Here is a 22,571-nt window from a genome sequence, read left to right as displayed (position 1 = left end):
ATCGACCGGAAATTGCCAAATTACAAACATTAATCTACATCTATATTCTATTGTTATAGGGATAGTCAAAACGGGTTTATATTTAGTCTTTAGTCTTTACCAAAACAAGAATAGAACATATAATATGGCGTGCGGTTAAAAATAAATTATGTAGAGATAGGTCATTATATTATTCGAACAAAAAAGACATTTTTTTTTAAGAGTTAAATAATAATACGTATATTATATTACTATGCGACGTTTTACAAAAAAATTCGCAAATACTTATCAGTAGGTATAATATTATAATATATAACAATATTATATAACATACGTCATACCATATAATATATATGATTTATTTTTAAAGATAAATATTTAATTTACAAAATATAAATACTTATTGTAACGACAATACACTAATTTCACTAGTTTTAACAATAAAACGAAAAAAAAATACTTAAGATACAAATTTCCAGTCTTGTATTAAAAACAGTTTGTTAAAAAAAAAAAAAAAAAAAAATAATAATAATAATATTAAAATAAAATAATAATAATAATAATAATAGAATCATATGGATTTGGGGGAGGGGGGCTGCATGATTGGAAAGAATAAAGAGCGGTACATGCATTTAGAGTCAAACGCGTATCGTACTATGGAACTATAAAAACCGTACTTGCAGTAAGTACATAATTTTCGCAAACACACGATACGTTTCAATAAAAAAATATTTGGTATAAAAATCAAGCTTTTCCTGTAAATACTTTCTACAAATAAATAATAGTAATGCTCTAAACGACACTCTCTTTGACAGTTTAAATCGTAAAAAAATTGGAAACCGAATGGCTTGGAACAATATAGAATATCACAAATTTGTCCAACTACAACAACAACGACAACAACAACAATGCACAACGCATTATACCTATACAGCCCCTTAAGTAAAAACATTGGTAAAAACGAATCAATTACATTTACATTTTACACCAGACTATATCAATACAACGGTTTTTCGTCTTCACTCGACATGTCTGTATTACTCAACAAATTCGCTTTGTCTTCTTTTTTCGACTTGCTCAACGACAACAGACCTCCCATCTTGGGTGACCGAAAATCCGGTTCGAAACATGGCTAAAAACAAAAATTTAATTTCAAACATATTTTTAACTTAATAATTTTTAATTACTTATTATTAATAATAATAAGTAATAATATAATATTACAGTGATTGTAGTGCCCATTTTTACGCAAACGTATATCATTGTAGAATATATTACATGTCCACGAAATTTCAAAAATATGCAAGGAGTATACATCCACAACATAGGCGGAAATTATTGTACATATATTTAAGTATTAATTAGGTACCTATTTTGCAGCAATGCAAAGAAAGATTTAAGCCCCCCCCCTAAAATCTAATCAAATATCCGCCTATGATCCACAGTGAAATACAAGTAATATGTGTATGTTTATAATAAAATTACTTTATCCATAAAAATACAAGAAAATAAAATAGTTTTTAAATATGTACAAATTAATTGCATGGTGATATTTTAAATAAACATAATTTATTTCAATTAATACAGTATGAATTAATAAGTTAATAATAAATTTATCCAGACAGCCGTTCGATAATTTTATGCTTGAAATAGTTTTATAACCCGTTGACCGTTACAGTAAAAATCTTAAGTTAACTTTGAGCAAAATTTAAATTATTTCATTTAATGTTAATAAAATATGTAATATTTACACAATTTCTTAAAAATAAGAAACTTTGATTAATTTTTACTTAAATTCACAAAAAAACTTTAAAAATACCAAAATTGACTAGTGAATCTAAGTATTACGAAACTTCGACATATTTAATCGGAATTATTTTAAATAAAGTGTAATATGAATTTGCGCAAAGATCGGGAACACATATGATAAATTATAACAGATCGTTATTAAGTTTTCAAGACACCAACTGCCCGTTTAGCTTACCGTTTCACAAATGTTCATGTTACAACAGTTCTCGATAGTTATCTCGCACTGTTGGTTTTCCTGTTGTGGCGGCCGACACGTCAACGGCGTGATGCTCTTGTTTACCACAATGCGCTTCTTGATCCTGGGTCGGCGGCCCAGCAACCGTACTTTCCTGGCCAGCACTATGGTTATGGTGCTAAGGCTGGCAACGAACACCGTGAGTATGGCGATCACGGCCACCACGCTCTTGCTGAGCTTGCACGGTGAAATGTCCGAATGATTGAGCATAGCCATTTCCGAGTAATCAAACTGCTGCCTGTACTCTTCGCACCTGAAAAACAATTTACAATCATTATCGTGGGATGTCAAAAACCATTATGGCCAAATATTGATGAGTCGGTATGTTATACCTAATAGCCATTTTTTTTTTTTTAATCCACATACAAACACACAGCAAACAAATACATATGTGGGGGAAATTTCATCTTTCTTATTTTGATAAAAATGAATATACATATTATGATTCTTAACCTTTACGTAGACTCATTAAAATGTTTAAACATTTAATACCATACATATACATATAATTGATAACAAATTACCGAATAACTGAAGTATAAAACAAGTCCATAACTGATAAATTATTGTCACAGCCAACGATAAAACATCAAATATTATTTATATGATCATATAAAAGTGTTGCAAATTACATAGTCGTTACACTCACCTAATAACTTTGTGTTGCCTACACAAGTACACTATATGTAACGGATTTCGTATTACACATAAAAATAGGCCTTAGGATAAATCCCGAGTTTTTGCAACCCCCTTCCTTTATAAACACAATATGAAATCTTTAAGTGAGATAAATAAATTTAATAAAACGGTGTAATTGCACAATAATGCAAAACAAATGTTTGACAGTTTATTATTACCATTTATCACTTTCAAATCGTTTAAGCAAGAATTCCGTATCAATTATGCTATCTACACACATATAATATATAATAATATATAGGTTCATAAAAATAAATTATTAAGTTTGAAACTAGATATATTAAAGTATTCAATATTTCAATAAATGTGTCTATATAGGAATTAAATATTACATGAAAATCGATTAAACTGCGTCTTCGGGTCTAAAAAACAGCCTTATCATTGCATATACAACATAAGTTCAACAGGTTACAAATTTAGAATATATAATACATAATAGTATGTACATAGATCGTGCAAGTGCTTTTTAAACCACTGGTTCAATATGTTATTTAAATGAACATTGAACATACATGCAAGGATCCGGGGCAAACAGCCAATACAAAATGTACCTATATACTTAACCTTATGTATTTAAGAGATACATTTAGTAGTTCTGTTCACTTTTGAGAGCGGTTTTGACGTTGTTTTTATGAATTATTGAAAACACACGCTTACTGGATTTATAATAAGCGGATATAAGTAGTAGGCACCTACGTCATACATCTTTTGGGTATTTCCAAATAATCCGTAACAAAACACTAGTGGCGGCGGCGAAACATTATTACAAGACATACATATTTAAATTACGAACAAATGAATGAGTAAAGAGACTAGTACACACACACATATATATATATATATTTATTATTACATTTAGCGTAATGATATAGTCATTATTTTCACTGTTTATTGCACCGAAATTTTAACGCCATAGGTTCAAGTGTACAACTCCATCAAGTGAAATAATGTATGGGAAAGCCCTACAACGCAATAATATATACGAGTACAATATTCTGTAACTGGTATTTATGAATAAGAAAAATTACATTGTCCATAAATGTTTATATTAATCGTATAATACATGAAATAAATTAAAAATATAATATGTACGTTTTCAGAGTGTTCCTCGTGATGTTTAATATCTTATTAATTTTAGGGCTAATTTATTGTTTGGTATAAACGGTATATAAACCGCGGTACATAATAAATTGAGACGTTTACCAATTAATCCGTAAGTAGCCAAGACTACTGAAAAAATTAGATGAGAGTTGTATCGCGTTTAATAGACATAAATACATGCATATATACGTAAGTGAATAGATATTAGATCATTGTACGTAAGAGACTACGATTTTGCTGATTTCAAGGCAGTCGCCGTCACAACACAATAATATCGTGAAAGTGTAGCATGTTATAGATCTATATATTTTATTCTATAATATTATGATAAATGTAACACGCATAATATAATATATGTGTGCAGTACTAGATACACTGAAATAACAAATCGAGGCCCCTCGACGACGGTAATTCAGGTATCCTAAAGCAGAATAAGTTTATATAGATTATGTATACTTTCCGGGTAGGTACGTATACACATAATATTTTGCAATAATAATTAATTGTTCTTTGAGATCTTACATAGAAAAGGTATAGAATTATCACTATTGCGCCATTTGTACGTAGATTCGTCGTGTATAATAAACACAAATAGATATTTGTATCATGAATTCGTATAATAGTTATTAAACATAATAGGTAAATCATAGTTATCAACAGTTTGACCAGACACTATACCACCCTATAGATGACCTTATACGAATCCAAACTCGCGAATACTTTACGACAGAGTTATTGAATATTGATATATGTACGTTTAATGTATTCAGATAAAGCAGAGCGAAATAAATTAATAAATACCTACATGTTAAGTGATTTTGTAATATTTTAAAACTGCTATGAAATATACTATACGGATCGAGTGTTAATCAAATATTTAACGTAAACCATCATCATTATTTCGGTAAAATGTTGGTGATTGAAAATTTATTTTTTCCCATACTTTGAAGTAGCAGATAATGCACAATTTCTTGAGTAAAAAAATATATTTCTAAGAATCCCACGTATAACCGGAAACAGAATTATTTTCTAAAAATACTGAGCAAATAGTTTTATACACCGCTTTGTCGTACAAAAGTTACGTGATTAAAAGTATCAATTGTCGATGAAAAAAATCGAGGAGAACCTAAAGTTAAAATAAAATTTAGATTTTTATTCGAAATCGCAATTAAACGAATACTCGTAAATCGTAACATTAATATTATCAATCAATACGCAGGTAGAATACAAGAGCGTTTTTTTCCTCGAAACTCAAAAACCGATCAAAATCGATGACAGACAACCCACCGGTCGGCGTTAAAAAAGAAATATATTATGTAAGCATATACGTCTAAGCGCATTGTACCATATACCAAAGCGGCAAAGCACAAATTTGTACAAATCCATACACGACGCGGTGTCCGCGAGTGTTCGAATGTCTATTTTTTGTTCGATACGCAGTTAACAAATCGGTCGACTAGTAAAATATAATCTTTGTCAGTCACCTGCAGACGGAAAACTGTTGTTGTTTGGCTATGACGTGCTGACAGTACACCGAGCACACCTCGTTCAGCCAGGACGCCTTGTACTCGCACGCGTCGCCCGCGTACCCGACCGGACACTCGCAATGTGGGTTGCCCGACGAGTCCATCCGACAATCGCCCCCGTTTTGGCAGCGGCCTGCGCACAGTTGCTTGTCGCACCGGTCGCCGTAGCTGGTCTCCGAGCACTGGCACGTCGGCTGCCCCGCATCCGACAGCGTGCACGTACCGAACACGCAGTAACCGTCGCACACGCCCGTCTGGCAGTATTCGCCCTCGAATCCCGGGGCGCACGTGCACGTCCCGTTGGCGTGCAACACGCCCTTGTTCTTGCAGATGTTCTTCAGCACCTCGTACGGGATCAGTTCCGGCGTCAGTTCCGTCGTTGTCACTGCGATGTCCTGCGCAAACAAACCAACGAAAATATTGTTATTATTGTTATTATTGCGTTGATTTGAAAAATAATGTATTTAAATAAAAAAATATTTACATTTTATTTAAAAAAAAAAAAACACATGAAATAAACCTTACGCTTGGACTCATTTAATTATATATTATCTGCTACGAATACAATAATATGTAAATTTTCTCAATAATATTGACCATGAATAAACCGTAGTAAGAATTCTGTACGTAGTTTTGCCATGCTACCCGTGTGTAAGAGACAGTGACAACACGTAGTGTCCTGTCTTAAAACATAATCTAGGGTTGACACTCGTTTGCGCACAAAATAATGAAAAATGAAAACCTATTTGTAGGTACAGTTTTGAGTGTACAGGGTATCTTAAACTATTACGATTATTTTCAATCATAGTTCCTCATCAGTTGTCACTTAGCAGTAATAATACGTTATAAATGTTATAATAATCGCGATTACTAAGCTTGCCAATACATGAGTGGTGTGAAACAAGTTTTAATCTTTATTGCTTTATTAATAATCTAAAACTTCAAATTTTAATGGAAATTCAAGTCGATACTGATTTAAAAATTAATTCAATAAAAAAAATAATAAAGAAAATACCTACCAGTAAAAATGAAATATTAGAAAAACAAAATTATATGAAAAAAATATGCTCTGATTATAAATCTAAAAAAATTGACATTTTAACATATTTAATGCAAACGCTAACCATTATAATATACCTAATAACTATGTACTATTTGAACTTATTTTTTAATATATAGTATTTTAAGGACTGAGTTCATTAGTTGTAAAAAAATTATTGTGATTATAATTAAAATTATTTATTTTTTTAATCATTAGGAAACTATGCTAAATAAAATAACTCAAACAGCATTTTTAAACTCACCAGTCTATATGATACCAGAACATGATTACACAGTATGTCTTAAGCTTTATAAAAGGTGAAGAAAAACGTTGTAGAGTTTAATAATTTTCCACTATTAATAATGACCAGTTCTGTGAATTTAATGCATTTGCATGGTTTATTTTTATTTTTTAGTATATATTTTGCCTGTCCTAATGCAAAATACATGCATACATTTAATACTTTTTAGTGCGTTAAATGCACAGCCCTGCTAATGACCAATTCAAAAATTTGGAGATACGTACGCAAATTACGTACACTCTATACGTAGGTAGTTAAATTTCTTTGAAAAAAGATTTCTACTGTTAAAAATTATGCAAATTATGCGCAAACGAGTAGTAAAAAAGGTTAATGTGCGCATATGAGTTGTAGTCATAATCTAGTACATAGGGAGCAAGGATCGATAACCGACACAATTGATTATAAGCAAGCTATGTGCGTTATCGATGTCTAGTTAACATCCGATTCGTTTAATGTATTATTTAATGTTTTATTGAGGTAATCTAAAACCGACACTAATCTCGAATACTTATAAACATAAAAATACCGAATTAAAGAATAAAAATTTACGAAAACATATATGTACCGCATTCATAGCTGTGAACGACTAAAATACTAAAAAGATAAATTTAAAAAAAATTATGTAATTCAGATTCAAAAGTAGGTATTCAAAACTCTAATCTAATCTTATCTAATCTTATCTTTCAGAATATATTTCTGCAATCAATTATTACCAATTTATTTCCACTGAACAAAGTGTCCACGGTATATGCAAATTAGACAGAAAAACAGTACAAAGTCTGTTTGAAGACATCATCAAAGGACACATCGATTTCGGCTGAGGGAACGAGTTTGGTCAGTGAGTGGGAAGAATCGAAGAATGAGAGTAGATGAAAAATCAATGTGAAACGTACTTTTGATCTGTGCATCGCGCAATATGTATTGTTGATCATAGTAGTGTTGCCGGTGGGCGTTATCAGTCCCATGGGCGTGTTGATCATCTCGTACTTGGCGACTAACGTCGGCTGCACGCCACCCTGAAACGAGTCCTTGGGCATTGTCCATACAGCATTATTGATCCAATCGCTCCAGTAGATGTCCTGATAATCTATCGCTATGGAGAACGGCTGGTGATGAGTGCCGTGAATGAGCTTCCTTCGGGAACTGCCATCCGGATTGCTGCTCTCGATGCTATAGTATAGACCCTCGTGCTCATCGCTCCAGTAGATCAAGTTGCGTTCCACGTCAACTGCGATGCCCAACGGTTGAAATAGGTTTTCGTGCACCACGATTTGTCGGTCTGACCCGTTCAGGCGCGACCGTTCGATGGTTGCGTTTAAATGATTACAGTTCGTCCAGTACAAATATCTAAAACACGGAAAAGCGTATTGCCTATTACAATGTTTTTTAAATGGTTTTGTGAGATTCTTTATGTGTGTGAAGGATAGTGATCAATCATCTAAACTTATTAAAGTTACATCGTCGAAGACCATAGATTCAAGTTTAGCTTATAGTTTCTTAATTTCGTTGCTTAATGAGATGAGCCTGGGAAAAATTAGCCACAAATGTAAATTGTAAAACATTTGCTAAGAAAAACGCTAATTTTAAAAATTGTATCGATTGAAATAAGAATTAATCTGTAACAAGTACTGATAATGTATACTGTTTTAACGTAGATTCTTGGTGGAGAAAGGACGTAGAGTTCAGTACAACATTTTGGTATGTCCAGACATACATAGTTTTTGCATCGAAATTCATTATTATGTTGGTTGTACTGAATATTTTATCAAATAATATTAAATAATTAATTATTTATTTGTATTGGTAATAAAAGTTTATTTTTAATTTAAAATAAGAAGAACGTTTAAGCCAGAAACAAGGCAAGTTCATAATATATTCTATTGAATATATTGGTTTTGAGTTTAAGTAATTTGAATACATAAAGATGAATGTTATATCTTTTCGATATAAAAATATAATTTATTACAAATATTTAGAATTTAAAATATCTTATCAATATTAGACTATTGCGGAGAAAAAATATTAATAAATAATCGGGATCGGGATCAACTACCCACTTAAACAATTTTTTTTTTTATACAAGTTATTTAACTTTGTGAACTATAAGTTGCTTCTTTAAATACAAAATAAAACACTTCAATTAAATGAAAATTATTGAACATTTTAGTATCGTAAATTTGTAATATTATGAAGTTCATAATATATTTATGTATAATCTGTTCGCTAAAGTAATGCGTCGTCCGTCACTGGCTAGCGTGAAGGTTATCAAAGTAAAGTGATCAATACTACTCATTACCATTATAGTAACCTATCTGTATTTTCATTAAATCTCTCATTATTTAAGTATACCATTAATTTAAATTATATTTCAGCTTAAGTTATACAATTTACGTTTACAATCAAAATTGATAAAATTAATTCAAATTAATAAAATGTCATCAGTGTAAAAAGAAAATAATTATAATAATATTTATGTTACATTGTATAATTTAAATTAGGTTATAATAAAATAATACTAAAAACCATAATAATTTATACAATAAATCAATAGGTAAATTCGAATAAAATTAAGTATAATATACCTATAGATATATGTACATATAAATTGAGTGAATAATATTCATGACATTTTGATTTTGGATAATTTAGTTATGACTTATGACAAATGGCATTCGATATAAATACGTTTTTAGTTGGCTGTTCAGAATTGGTTTCTAATATGAAACCGTCACTCTGCTTAAACGATAGTTTAATTAAGTCATACGCATAAATATTATATCTACATTTATTATATGCGTTTATAAAACTGAAAACACCAGATCAAATCAATTAAATATACCAATTCGTATATTACAACTTTGAAGCAATTGATAAAAATCATTAAAAATTAGTAACTCACCCTCGACACGTATCGATAGCGATACCCTGGGGTATTGCATCCTTGAACCTGAACAAGACGTTTCCTGTGAGCGGAACCTTAGTCAAATTTTCTGGTACATGAACATAGTTGATGGTTAGCCCGTTGCCGGTAGTCCAGTACAAAGTGGACGTACGTTCGTCAAACACCATACCCAGTACGGTAACGTTTTGTTCTGAGGGAAAAAATCAGAACATATATATATATATATATATTATAATTTACAAGAGTAAAAATTTTAGTAGCTGTGACAGCCGAAATCCGCAATATACTTACTAGCAACGACGGGTTCGATGATGGTGTACGCTGTATCACCGGTAGTCTTAAACCGGAATATACTTCCGGCTTTCTGATTGGCGTCGCTGACGTATACGTCTTTTTTAATAGGATCATACGCAATGGCACCCATGTTTTTCAACTTATCGGCTGCTGTATTCTCCACGACATTTTTTGTAAAGAATTGAATCTGAGTAGGAGTTACCACGCCTAAATCTACAAACCAAAATACAAAAATAATTACACAACTTTTAATCGTTGAGCTGTAATAGTTTTATACTCGGAGCTAAAAAAAAAAAATTACACAACTAAAATAACATTACTCCTAAAACATTATTGTTTAATTAAGATTTCATATTATAAGCAAATATTTTTGTTTTGTTATTATTATACTACGCATATATATATATTATAAAAATAAAATTTATACAAAACGCGCGAGTATATAAGTAATATTCCGGTATATTAAGATACACGCTATAACTTTCACTATGAATGAAAAATATGCTCTTTTTTACGATTATATAATTATGTTTTCTTCTTTTTTCCTCCAATAAAGTATATTTTTAGTTGAATCATTCTATTCTTATTTTGAATTACTCTTAAAATATAGTCATACAAAAATTTGTAAAAATAATTTTAGAAAAAAATAAATACCAAAAGTATATTAAATATACATATTGATAATAACATTGAACGTCATATATGAATGATGTATAAGTGTATAACGTATTCAATAATTAAAAGAAACAAATACGTTCGACTTCGCTCAACTTTAAATATAAACCTTTTTGAATTTAAATTAGCAAAAAATTATATCTTCAAGGATTACAGAAATGCAATGTAATTTTATACAAGTTTGAACTATTTTTTATTCAAATTTTTCTTTGAATAATAGTTGATATGGAGGTAGTTATTTAACTATTCAATAGATTAGTTTATATACCTAATTATCTGTACATATTTAGCAATATAGATATCTAATATTTAAATAAATTTAAACCTATTTTAAAAGAAACTAACTCTTACATCATCCCTTTTGAACTGGTATAGATAAAAACATATATTTAGGTAGATAATATACCTACATTTTTAATATAGATTCTATGTCAACATTGACCTCAATTTTAATTACAAGGTCATCTACATGAAACAAGGTAACAAAAAAACCGATATACAATAATTAAAATGACAAGTTTGAAAGATACAACTCCGGGTTTTAAACTGTTTGGTTCGGGAATTAATTATATTTTATCAATATATCTATATACAGATGTGGAGGAGATACATTGACCCAAGGGCAGACTATCCATATCATTAGTCTTAAAGCTTATTTCCTGGAATGTGAACTGAAAGTACCAGAAATTACTATTTTCAATTGTTGCGAATTGAAGATAATATCATTTAACATCATACCTATCTATCAATTTATTTTAATACCTGCAGATTTTTCACCTTGAACTTGTCCATTGATTTCCTCTATTATTCAAATAACTATTTAAACATTCGGTATAAAAACAATTGACCAAAAAAATAAATTGTATAACAAAAAAAAGTTTAAACATCACAAAAAGTAATTTGACTGTAATCAATTGGTTATAATATAAGATTATAAGTTGAATATTGTTATAATCAATATTGTATATTAAATTTAATAGAAGTTTCCACGATGTATAATATAAATTGAATAATTTTTAATAGTTGTTATTTAGTTGAAAAGTTTTAAAAATATCAGTACAATTATCGAGTACCTAGTTGATAGTGTGAATAAAAACTGCCATCTCGATGTATCAATGTATTATTGTGATTTTGCAATTATTACATAGATTTTCTTAACATGTACGAGTATACAAATAAATAATTTTCGATTAAAGATTTTAATGTGTAATTATAATCCATCATCAATTTATGTGGTTAATTAACTATAAATACAATTAATTTTAAAGTATTTTGTAATTTTTTAATAATATTATACACTCATGGACAGGACATTATTTATTATATTGTGATTTAATAAGTAGCAAATTTAATGATTTGCATATTAAAATTGATATTATGTACCCTCACATAACCACTATCTAGTATCTATATTTTATTTAACTCATATAACTTTGTTTTTATAATTATATTATAATTTTCTACGAAATGATATACGTATAATTAAAATAAATTACAATAAAAAGGTAAATATCTAACTACTGTATGTTACAAAAACAGTGGGAAGTTACGCTTACTACTTTACATACGCTTTTGATAAAATAATGACAAAATTAAATGGTAGTTGAATAGTCAATAAAGTCTTAAGGAATAAAAACTTAAATTTCACTTCAGTCCAATATGAATACTATAATATAGATATGTGTTAAAAATTATGGTTAGGTAAATCAATGAAAATGTAAGATAATAAATTGTATTTCAACGCTATAGGTACTTTTTACTGATATCTTAAACATATTATCTGACACAATAAAATATAATTTCATCATATTAATGTACACGTGAAATTCAAATCAATTTGATGTTATAAATAATTGTTATTTGATCATTAAACTTTATTTATACCTATCTATTAATGTCAACACTAATGAAATACCATTTTTTTTTTTTAGAAAAAAATTAAATACGAGTAAACAATTGTTTTTGAAATGATAAAAATGTAAAATTCCAGATTATAAGAAAAAACCCATTTAAGTAAATTTAATAATTAAAAAAAGCTCGCTGCAGAGATAATATTGTTAATATATCAATGACAAAATATATATATTATTAATTCAGTAGGTAAACACTTACTAAACATCTACAAAGATAACGTTTCAGTTATTTATATTTACATAAATTACTAAATAGAATAATTAATTATCATTTATCATAAACAACCAAGTACTGTCTTACAATTTCTATAATTTGTTTGAAATTGTACAAAAAATGACAGTATTGTTTTATTAATACAAACTAAATACATCTTATTTAATAATCAACAAAGTTCAATATAATTTATTAATCGTCATTTTTTTTTTTTTTTTTTTTATTATATATTATGCAAAATTTCTTTTCAAATAATATAATGTATTCTAAATTGATTATTATTAATAATAATATAAAGTATATTAACGTATTATCTTTTAAATTAATAACCTCTAATTTTATAATTGGCGATCATTCAAACCTAGCTATATAATTAAGAATATCACGTTTATTGTAATTGTTTAGGTACCTACCATAAAAAATGACATATTGTTATCATGACAAGATAAATTAAAATATTTAAAATGTAGATACGTAGAAAGTTTATACTTTATATTGACCATTTGATCCAATTCGGCAGTTAATTGTTTTCATCACAATATTAAAGTTTTAATTTATATATTATTTTAAATTATAATGCATTTCTTATATTTCAGAATATTTTAACCGTAGTATAAAAATAATTATATTATTTCATATTTCAATATTTGTTAACATTATTAAAATAATTAAGACCATCATAATATTATAAATATTTTTCGTTGATTTACGCAATATTACTTTAAAATAAAAGTTTTTAAATACTATTTTTGCTCATTTATTTTACTTTCTCGCAAGTTATTACATATAATTATAAGTAGTCTAATTATGTATTAATGTTATTGAATCCCATAATAAACAAAATTTTAATACTTAATATCACCTAGCAATAAAATAAGCTATTTAGTATCTGAATAATGGTTGTTTCATTTTCATTAGATCTGCCAAACTACAATTTACATAATTTTATTTAGACTATGGATGAATTATACCTATGTCAGCCAAAAATGTACAGTTAAAAACAATCCTAGCTTGATCTACAGTGGGTACAAAGCAGCAGTGCAGTAGCCAACCATCATCTATTTTTAACGTCAATACCGAATACTTTGAATAGTGTAGCATTGTAGCTAGAGCTAAGCTCTTCAATTAACACCTGAATATTCAATCACGTGTCATAGTAACAAATTGTATTATATTATTATGGTACTTAAGTGTCGATAACAAAATTGAATTAAAATAAAAGCAATGCAATAATCATTGAGCAACATATCTATCGATGTTCAGATTTGAAAATAAAATGCATTCTCAATACACTACACCGTATAAATTCATGTCATTATGCAAATAGTAATAAAAACAATACAAAAAAAAAAAAAAACACTATGAAGTAAACATGTATACACGTCACTAATAACCTAATTTACCAATGTTAATATAAATCTTAATTACCATTTTAATAACAATAATAATAGAGCTATTGATTATTATAAATAATTAATTACTATAATATTTGTTCAATTTATTATTAAAAATGAAGACTATAGCCTATACGGTAATTCAAAAATTAGAGATATAAATAACACTAAATATTTTCTTGTATTTATACACTTTATATTTTAAAAACATATACATAGTATATAATATAATAATATTTATTTTATAAGATATTAAAAATGTTATTTGTTAATTACTTTGAAAACATTATGAATAAAAATTGATTACATTTATTATATCTATGAATGTAATTGATCGGTTGAATTGTGATTATTCAAAAATTTCAAAATGTTTGTACTACGTAACTCAAAGTTCATAACCTAATATTCATTTTATGCATATTACAATGGATTGATAGATACGAGCTGTATTATTATAGTGATAATATTCATAAATACATTTATGCATATTTTTATTAAATTATAATGTAGCAACATAAAATATGTACTAGCTATATTACCAAAGAAATTTTCAAAATTATTCTATTTAGTGTTAATTGATAAAAATTAAACCGTTTAAGATATGAAGAAATAGTATATCTGTACAACTTGTCTGGGTGTCAGACTCAGTATGTGCGTAAGAATAATTATATCTCCTTACTAAAAAAATTATACAATCTATAAATTTAAAATATTTTTAATTATCTCTGTAACTAAAATATCATACGCAATCCAGCAATCCGAAATTAAATTAGATATCAACGACACGTACACACACACCCGTATTTACAAAAATTGCCGACAGGGGCAACATACAATTTCGAGTTGATAACGAGTAAAAACTTTATTGGGTAGGTACATTCAAAATCTACTTTGGTGTAATTATATTATTATAGTTATTGCTGTATTATACTAATTATATTATTATATTTTATATTATATTTTTGTATTATTATACTTATTAGGTAAAATGAGCTACAAATAAGTTTTACATTTTTAACCATTTCAATATTTAGCTGTCTCTAAAAATAATTTTAATACTTCCAACAAGGGCAATTGCCCCTCTAAGCCCTCCCTTAAATATGGGCCTGCGTACACACAAGAAAAATTGCAACGTCTTGTAGTAGTATGCATACAAATGATCCCCCTTTTTAATTAAATAACAATTACCTCGAAAACGAGTCAGTTAAAATAAAATATGTTCTTAAAACTATCAATATTTTAATTTTTTGCTTAGTATTAATATAAAGCTCATTTATAATTTTTCTTTTTACAATTAACATTATTTCAAAGAATTTAGATAGATAATACAGTACTTAGTAAAAATATCTTGGATAAAAATAAGTATAAAAACTATTAATATGTATAGTAAATACAATAATTGCTAATGTATAAAACACTAATTATTTTTTTTACATTATGCGAACTTTGAATTGAATCATTATTAACAGTATTTTTCAACAAAATATTATAGAGTAGTGTAGACATCAGCTATTAGCCATTATAAACTTTTAATCATTATAATATATCCGTTCAATACTTAGTGATTTTATATTGTTCTAGCGCAATATCCGGCTTCCAATGACCACTTTTGGGCATCTAACTGTAAAATACTTCAGACAATATTATGAACTATTTCCTTGAATACAATACTACTGAAACTAAAATAATCAACAGTTTGATTAATATAATAACTAATAAGTATACGAAAAACCATATAATTTAGGTACCTTGAAAATTAATTATTGAATAAAAAATGTTTTGATATACGTAAAATGTGTACAAAACCGGTATTAATATTCATGGTGAATTACTTTATGATATGATAGTTTGGTATTTATCAAGTTGTACTAAATAGACACACAAGAAAAACGTACAAATGTGAATTGGAAAAATTAAACTGTTATATAAGCTTTAAATAACATTTGAAAGATATGCTAAAATACAAGGAAATACATATTGTATAATATATATATACGTTGTTTTAGCATAATAGAATAATTTTGATGTTTTCTTTTAAATATTATTTAACATAACCTAATCTAACTATATAAAGTAATATACTTTCTACAATATTATTAAGATTTTAAAATGAACAGAATTAAATGATTGTTAAAATGTTGTAAATTAAAACCAATTAAACCACCAATTAAAATCTTAACGTTATAACTTATAACTATTTAAAATATTTCGTAGTTGGTTAAAAACAAAATTATTTTATATCGCAAATAAATGATATAGACTAAATTAAAACAATTAACTCCAGTTTAACTTAACATTTTTAAAATATTATTTAATTATTTTAAATAAAAAGAATAAATATCATTATTGGCCTTGATTTAAATAAATATTTATTAATTACTTATTAGAAGCGTATTATTAATAAGCTGGTTACGTTTCAATCCCGTGTTTCAATAAAAAAAACTGAATAAATAAAACCATTATTTTTTAAGAAAACTATTTGCATATTGGTTTTGAATTGAATAAATATCAATTCTTTTTAGACTTACCGAAACAATTTCTGATAAATACCGTATTAATAAGTACAATTTTCTTAAATCACAACAATTACTTTTAATATCATAAGAGGTTAGATTAATAAATACATTCAATCGTTAATTGAAACTATTAAAAAAAAAAACTGTGACATATGATAATGAATTATAATAATACATACTCGTATCATATTATTATTAACTAGTCCTTAAGTGTTTTGTTTATACTACAATTTTCTAGTAAGTAGGTATACACGATAAGCGAAAGTTCGGTTTAAAAAATTATAATGAATAGGTAATTCATTATCACCTTTCCAGACAAAAACAAGTTATTGATACATTATTATTTATTAAGTTATTTGAAAAAAAATAATATATTATCAATCATTATTTGTATTTAATTATATGAATATCTCGATGAATACATTTGAAAAAAATCAATAATTCCAAAGCGAAATTAAAAATGTTTGAAATTAAATAATTTGAAAATATTAAAAACTGAAGAATATAATAATGTTTTTTCTATGAACTATATTATATTATGTATACTTAGGTAATACGTTATCAAAATGCTTTTAATTACTTACTATAATATTAAACAATAATTCAATTTACATTTCAAATTTCTATAAATAAATTATACAACGATAGGATTTAATAGTTCTTTGATCTTTTTTACTAGTATAATACTAGTGTCTAAATAATTCTAATTTTTGGTACTTATCTATGATATTTTCTAACATTTTCATGAAATTATGTAGGTATTAGGTTAGTTGTTACACTAGTTGGTACATTATACAATATTTTATTACCTTGGCAAATTATATCTAATCTTAACCGTTCTATATCAAGATACAAGAATTTAATAAATTATCTATATTAATAATACAATATTAAAGCCATTAAAGGGTATTTAAAAATATTTTATTTTGACCTGCCCAAAGTAGGTCACTACTTTATTTCCATTAAAAAAAAAAACAAATTGTTTTTCATAGTACAGTTTTATCAATACTTAAAGTACCTTTAGTATTTATAGAGTTGTAATTCAATTAAACAATAATATATTATTAACTAGTTTTATATTATAAAAATACAGTATATTAATTTTATAATATACAGTAATAAGATTTCTTTAAATTGTTGTTACTCCAGTGACATGAAAAATTAAATGAAAGACATCCCTCTTGTACAAAGCAATTAAATAGTGCTAAGTAATAATTAGTAAGCCGAAAATCAATTATAAAAATATTAAAATGCAATTCGTGAATCGTTGATTTTAAGTTAAAAAATTAGTTATAAGTGTTACAACACTATCCTAAATTTCTGCTCCCAACCGCGTAAATTGTACTAAAGAGTACTTTGCTCTTAAACACAAGAATCTACATTCCGCACATTAACGTAATACGTGTAATTCTAGCCATCTAGGATAATTGAAATTATTTGGAACCATACTCATAATATTTAAGTAATAGACGGTATCAGAAACAGACACTATTACACGATAACATAGTAATTGCACCAGCTATAATAATTAATGAACGAATGCCCGCGCCACCGTTCTATAAAATGAATCCAGTGTCCACTGCATAAAATATTACATAATATACTCAATATTCAGCGTTTTCGTTTTCTGCAAAAAGAATAACGTATTCGGGATCCGAATTTTCGCAGGTAATTTTTACATTGGTTTAAAGCTGGACTAAAAAAAAGTCTAACGGCCCAAATTTTCATACACCGGTCAATGGTCATTTACCTATACATTCATTGTGACACGACATTATTTCTGGATTATTAATATTACAAGTCACCAAGACTTTTTACGTTATTTCGCTCATTCATCTAACACAAACATCTTCAAGACATTTTTTTTTTTTTTACTGCAGATATACTATACAACAATATAGACTAAATTTCTTCACTATTTTACTAATATTATTTCAAAATTTATAAAATATAAAACTTTAAGTTAGAAAGAACTGTACTCGAAATTAATTACAATATTTTTACATCGATTTTTAATAAGATAAACAGTAAAATATATTTGCACAAATACTTTTGAATTATGGAAAATTTCTTTTTCTCTATAGTGTAATTGGCATTACACCAATAATAGAAATTAATTTATCAGCAGTAAGAAAAATTAAAATTTAATCGAACTGTTTATTGCTCTACAACGTATTTACATAATGATATTTAAATTAACGATTTAACTTTAGGCAGTTACTATAATAACTTAAATAGGTTTCACGTGTTTACAATCTATAGAAAATAGACGTACTATGTAATTTACGCTTTTGTTAAAACACTTTAAAACTGATACTTACAAATTACAATGTGAGCAAATAATATGGTAAATACTATCATACATAAACATATGACTAAATGTATATATTTCAGTAATTAATTTTGTATACCTAATATATTATAACATAAATAAAATATATAAATAATAATTCAATTATTTGTTTATTATTATTATTAATTACAAGTAAACAACTTGAAAAAAAAGAATTTATTAAATTGTTACAATATTATAAGCAAACTCGTTTTCTTATTTTTATTTATTTATTTATTTATTTTTTTGACAGCAACTAGCTTTTATATTAGTATCTTTAAATCAAAATAATTAGTTTAATACCTATATATTTAATTCAACGAACTTGTTATACTTAATGAATTTCAAAATATCCTAGTGATTAAACATAAAATTAATTAAATAACATCTTAATAGAACAACTGAGCGTCAACGAATAATTTTTAAAAAATGCAAACAAGTATAGTAGGACAAGAAATATATCTTATATCAATCAATAAGCTCACATTGGACTTTCGTTGTTTTTTTTTCAATAGTTGTACTACAATCGGGAAATCGTTATATTTATCAACCACTAATGATTATTTTGATGACTTTTGGCTGATAGGTATAAAACTGCTTAAAATATACGAAAACATTATTTTTGTTAGGTGGGCAATATTGACTTAACTATACAACACTTTTCTAAAAAATCTTAATATATACTCCTATAACTGCTTATCTAACAAATACCTCAAAGATGAACAAATTGGAAAAAACGCAAAAAACCGCAAGTGTAAATGTTTGTTTGAAGAGGACATTACAAAAAGAGTTTACCTGTGTAACGAATTTTTCGTAGACACCGCATATCGAAAACGCATGACAAAAGTAACCGACGATTTACACTCATTCGTCATATATTTCTCGGCCAACGAAAAAAAAGTAGTGTTAAACTTAAGTTATTAGTAGTGGGACAGTTAAATGCTAAAATCACGCAGAAAATAAGCGCTGTGAATATGATGCTATCATTCAACCTATCTGACAATCGAACAGTATAATATAATATATAATATTATATTGTAATATTATTATTTAATGGGTATCGGCGTGATAAATAAATAAACGTGTTTCGACAGGTAACCGATTGAAAACGGGAGTAGGGGTAAAACGTCATTAGTTAAACTTTTGGTCTGTTGTTGCGAAAAAAAATCGTCACGCATAACATAAACAAATTAACTAGTTTTATAACACAACAACTGCATCCATCATTCTATTAAATACAAATAATCTAGACGGCGGAAAAAAACCAATGTTTTATACAAGTATCATTATTAAATAATAATATAATAAGAAAACAACATATTTTAATGATTCGGATGTTAATATTATTATTTTCAGCTTAACAGACCAATGTCATCATCTAAAGATTGTAAAATTTTCAATAATACGCGTCATAATTAGTGGTAGGTATTGTGTAATATTCATGTCGATAATCCTACATAATCTGAAGTGCGCGGGGTCGACGGCGCCGCCGCTTAATATTTATTATATGCGACGTTTATTGTTCCAGAGGGTGGGAGCGGCGGCGGCGTAGGCAAACGGTTCGGGGGGTTGGTGAGGAGGGGTGCGGGGTGAGTGAAAAACCGTGTGGTGTACGTGCAGTTCGTCACGTACGCCACTCGGCGGCGAACGGTAGGCGCGCGAGGCGGAGGGAGGAAGTAGATGTGACCGAAGCACCGAAGAAGAAGAAGAAGAAGAAGCGAAGTGAAAAAGAATCCGGCAGCCGTCGCAGTCGGGAAATAGGGAAAGGTCATGAGCGCCGACAGTGTGGCGTACGTGACGACCGGCGTTCGGTCTATGGCCGATCACGTGCAAAAAAAAAAATAATTCTGTAGGCAAAAATAATTTACGCATACATTATCTACACGCGTGTACGTCTACTGGTGCGAATGTAGTACGCACATGTATATTGTAAATTGTAATCGTTATGCTTATTAACGATTTCATGATCAGAGGATATTACATCCGAGCAACGTATCCGTTATAATATCAATAACGTATATTACGCAATATTCCGCATGCGACCGAGCCGAGCCGTCAATACTCGACGTTGTCATTGATTATAAAATATACTATAAATACTTTAAAATAGCACGAGTATTGTTCATTATCAAAGACAGCCGATTTAATAAGATGTATGCATAATAATTATAATGTGTCGTTGTTTTTTATAATCGTAATAACTAATAATATTATTGTATCATTGACTTACCCCATGCTCGAACCGTGTCAGTGGCCAAAACGACCAATACAAATGCAAATGTACACTTTAGGAAATTCATCGCGTGTACGCTTAGGCAGCTGGTGTGTACGACAAATTATACAATACTTCGTTATACGATAATGTATTGTCGACGAAGCGTTTTTCACAGTTGAGTTATAAAAATATTATTAATTATATTACGTTTAATTAGTATGTCGGTGGTAAAAAATTAATTATTATTCATTACAATCAATAAAATAGCAATAATAATAATAGTGCGTACGAAATATAAAAATATGGACTATAAATAACCGTGGAGGACGCGGTGTCGCGTTAAATGTGACAGGGGAGAGCTTGGAAAAAATTACGGAACATTTGAAATTGCCGCGTGCGTTCGACACGCGCTCCTCCGGGATGCGGCGGACGACGGCGGCGATATACTGAGCGAGTGGCGGCTGAACGCAGTGGCCACGGACTGATCGGTCGAGCTATTAATATGTTCTCCGTCGGCGAGCGAATGGTGTGCGCGCGCGCGCGTGTACAGTGAGATTCGTCGACTGGTCTGAGCGTGTGTGCGTGCGACCGGGCGAGACGGTTAGACGGTGCCGACTGTGCCGAGTGACCGAACCGCGCGACGCAATTCTGTTCAGGCGGCGCCACGACGACTTGACGTGCGCGCGCCGAACGAGTTTCTTTTCAACCGTCGGCTGCCGATTGTTTTCCGAATTATATTTTATCGATATCGGTGTAATTAAACGTTAAAGCGTGTTTCTACTCCCCGGGGGTTCAAATACTGTGTTCTCCGAATGACAAATGTGTACCCAAAGTGCTATCATATTATAAAATATAATATTAATGTGCAGCACAAAAGAGGGGGGATTTTGGAAGTTACAAGCCACAGGTTTTTTTCGCGATAGAAATCCGTCAAAGTTCAAAGGTAACAGTTAAATTAATGACTGTGTCCCCTGAAATCAGATGCATTTTAAGCTCTGGACGCTCTGGTGTACTCTACCGTGTGTCCGTAACGCCCAACCCAACCTTCGTCACAACTTTACCGACCGACCCATCCACCAGAGCTTTTTCAAAAATCCTACGACAAATCCACGACCCCGATACCCCGCTTATCATGCGATATCCACCCACATCGCAACGTCGTCGCCGTCAGCACGGGCCCCCTCCATCAGATGGTCAACCTGTTCGCGGGTTTTTTTTTAACGACGGTCAACGACACGCGTATTGCCGCCGGTACTGGAGCACGTGCGCTATTCGCGAACGTTTCATTTTCATACAAAATATGTGCAGTATAGAATAATATGTGTTATGTGCCCGCACATTCAAATTTTTGGGATAGTTGAATAATTATTAAAACTATTATTACTACTATCGCTTAGATTACGATGCCGAGTCACTAAATTATG

At 28.8% G+C, this 22,571-nt stretch overlaps 1 protein-coding gene across 1 annotated transcript; it reads right to left on the bottom strand.

Moving 5' to 3' along the window:
* Positions 1 to 536: 536 nt before the first annotated feature.
* On the bottom strand, positions 537 to 21,783 carry LOC112603522 (protein cueball). The gene is made up of 7 exons (XM_025352128.1): positions 21,163 to 21,783; positions 9,886 to 10,101; positions 9,592 to 9,784; positions 7,586 to 8,039; positions 5,308 to 5,744; positions 1,964 to 2,276; positions 537 to 1,111 (listed from the first exon to the last, which is right to left on the bottom strand). The coding sequence occupies exons 1-7, from the start codon at positions 21,230 to 21,232 to the stop codon at positions 977 to 979; spliced, it is 1,818 nt and encodes a 605-aa protein (XP_025207913.1). The 5' UTR covers positions 21,233 to 21,783; the 3' UTR covers positions 537 to 976.
* Positions 21,784 to 22,571: the final 788 nt, after the last annotated feature.

Source organism: Melanaphis sacchari, unplaced genomic scaffold (assembly GCF_002803265.2).
Source record: "Melanaphis sacchari strain LSU unplaced genomic scaffold, SCAv2.0 Contig10_pilon_pilon, whole genome shotgun sequence".
Lineage (NCBI taxonomy): Eukaryota > Metazoa > Arthropoda > Insecta > Hemiptera > Aphididae > Melanaphis > Melanaphis sacchari.
The sequence above is the reverse complement of the archived record's forward strand: the minus strand, read 5'-3'. Positions and strand labels throughout refer to the sequence as shown.

Coding starts and splice junctions, on each gene's coding strand:
- LOC112603522 (XM_025352128.1), bottom strand. CDS start 21,232: ATGAATTTCCTAAAGTGTACATTTGCATTTGTATTGGTCGTTTTGGCC. Junction 8,040..9,591: donor GCTATCGATACGTGTCGAGG/GTGAGTTACTAA, acceptor TCCGTGTTTTAG/ATATTTGTACTGGACGAACT. Junction 2,277..5,307: donor CAACAGTTTTCCGTCTGCAG/GTGACTGACAAA, acceptor ATTGTTTTTCAG/GTGCGAAGAGTACAGGCAGC.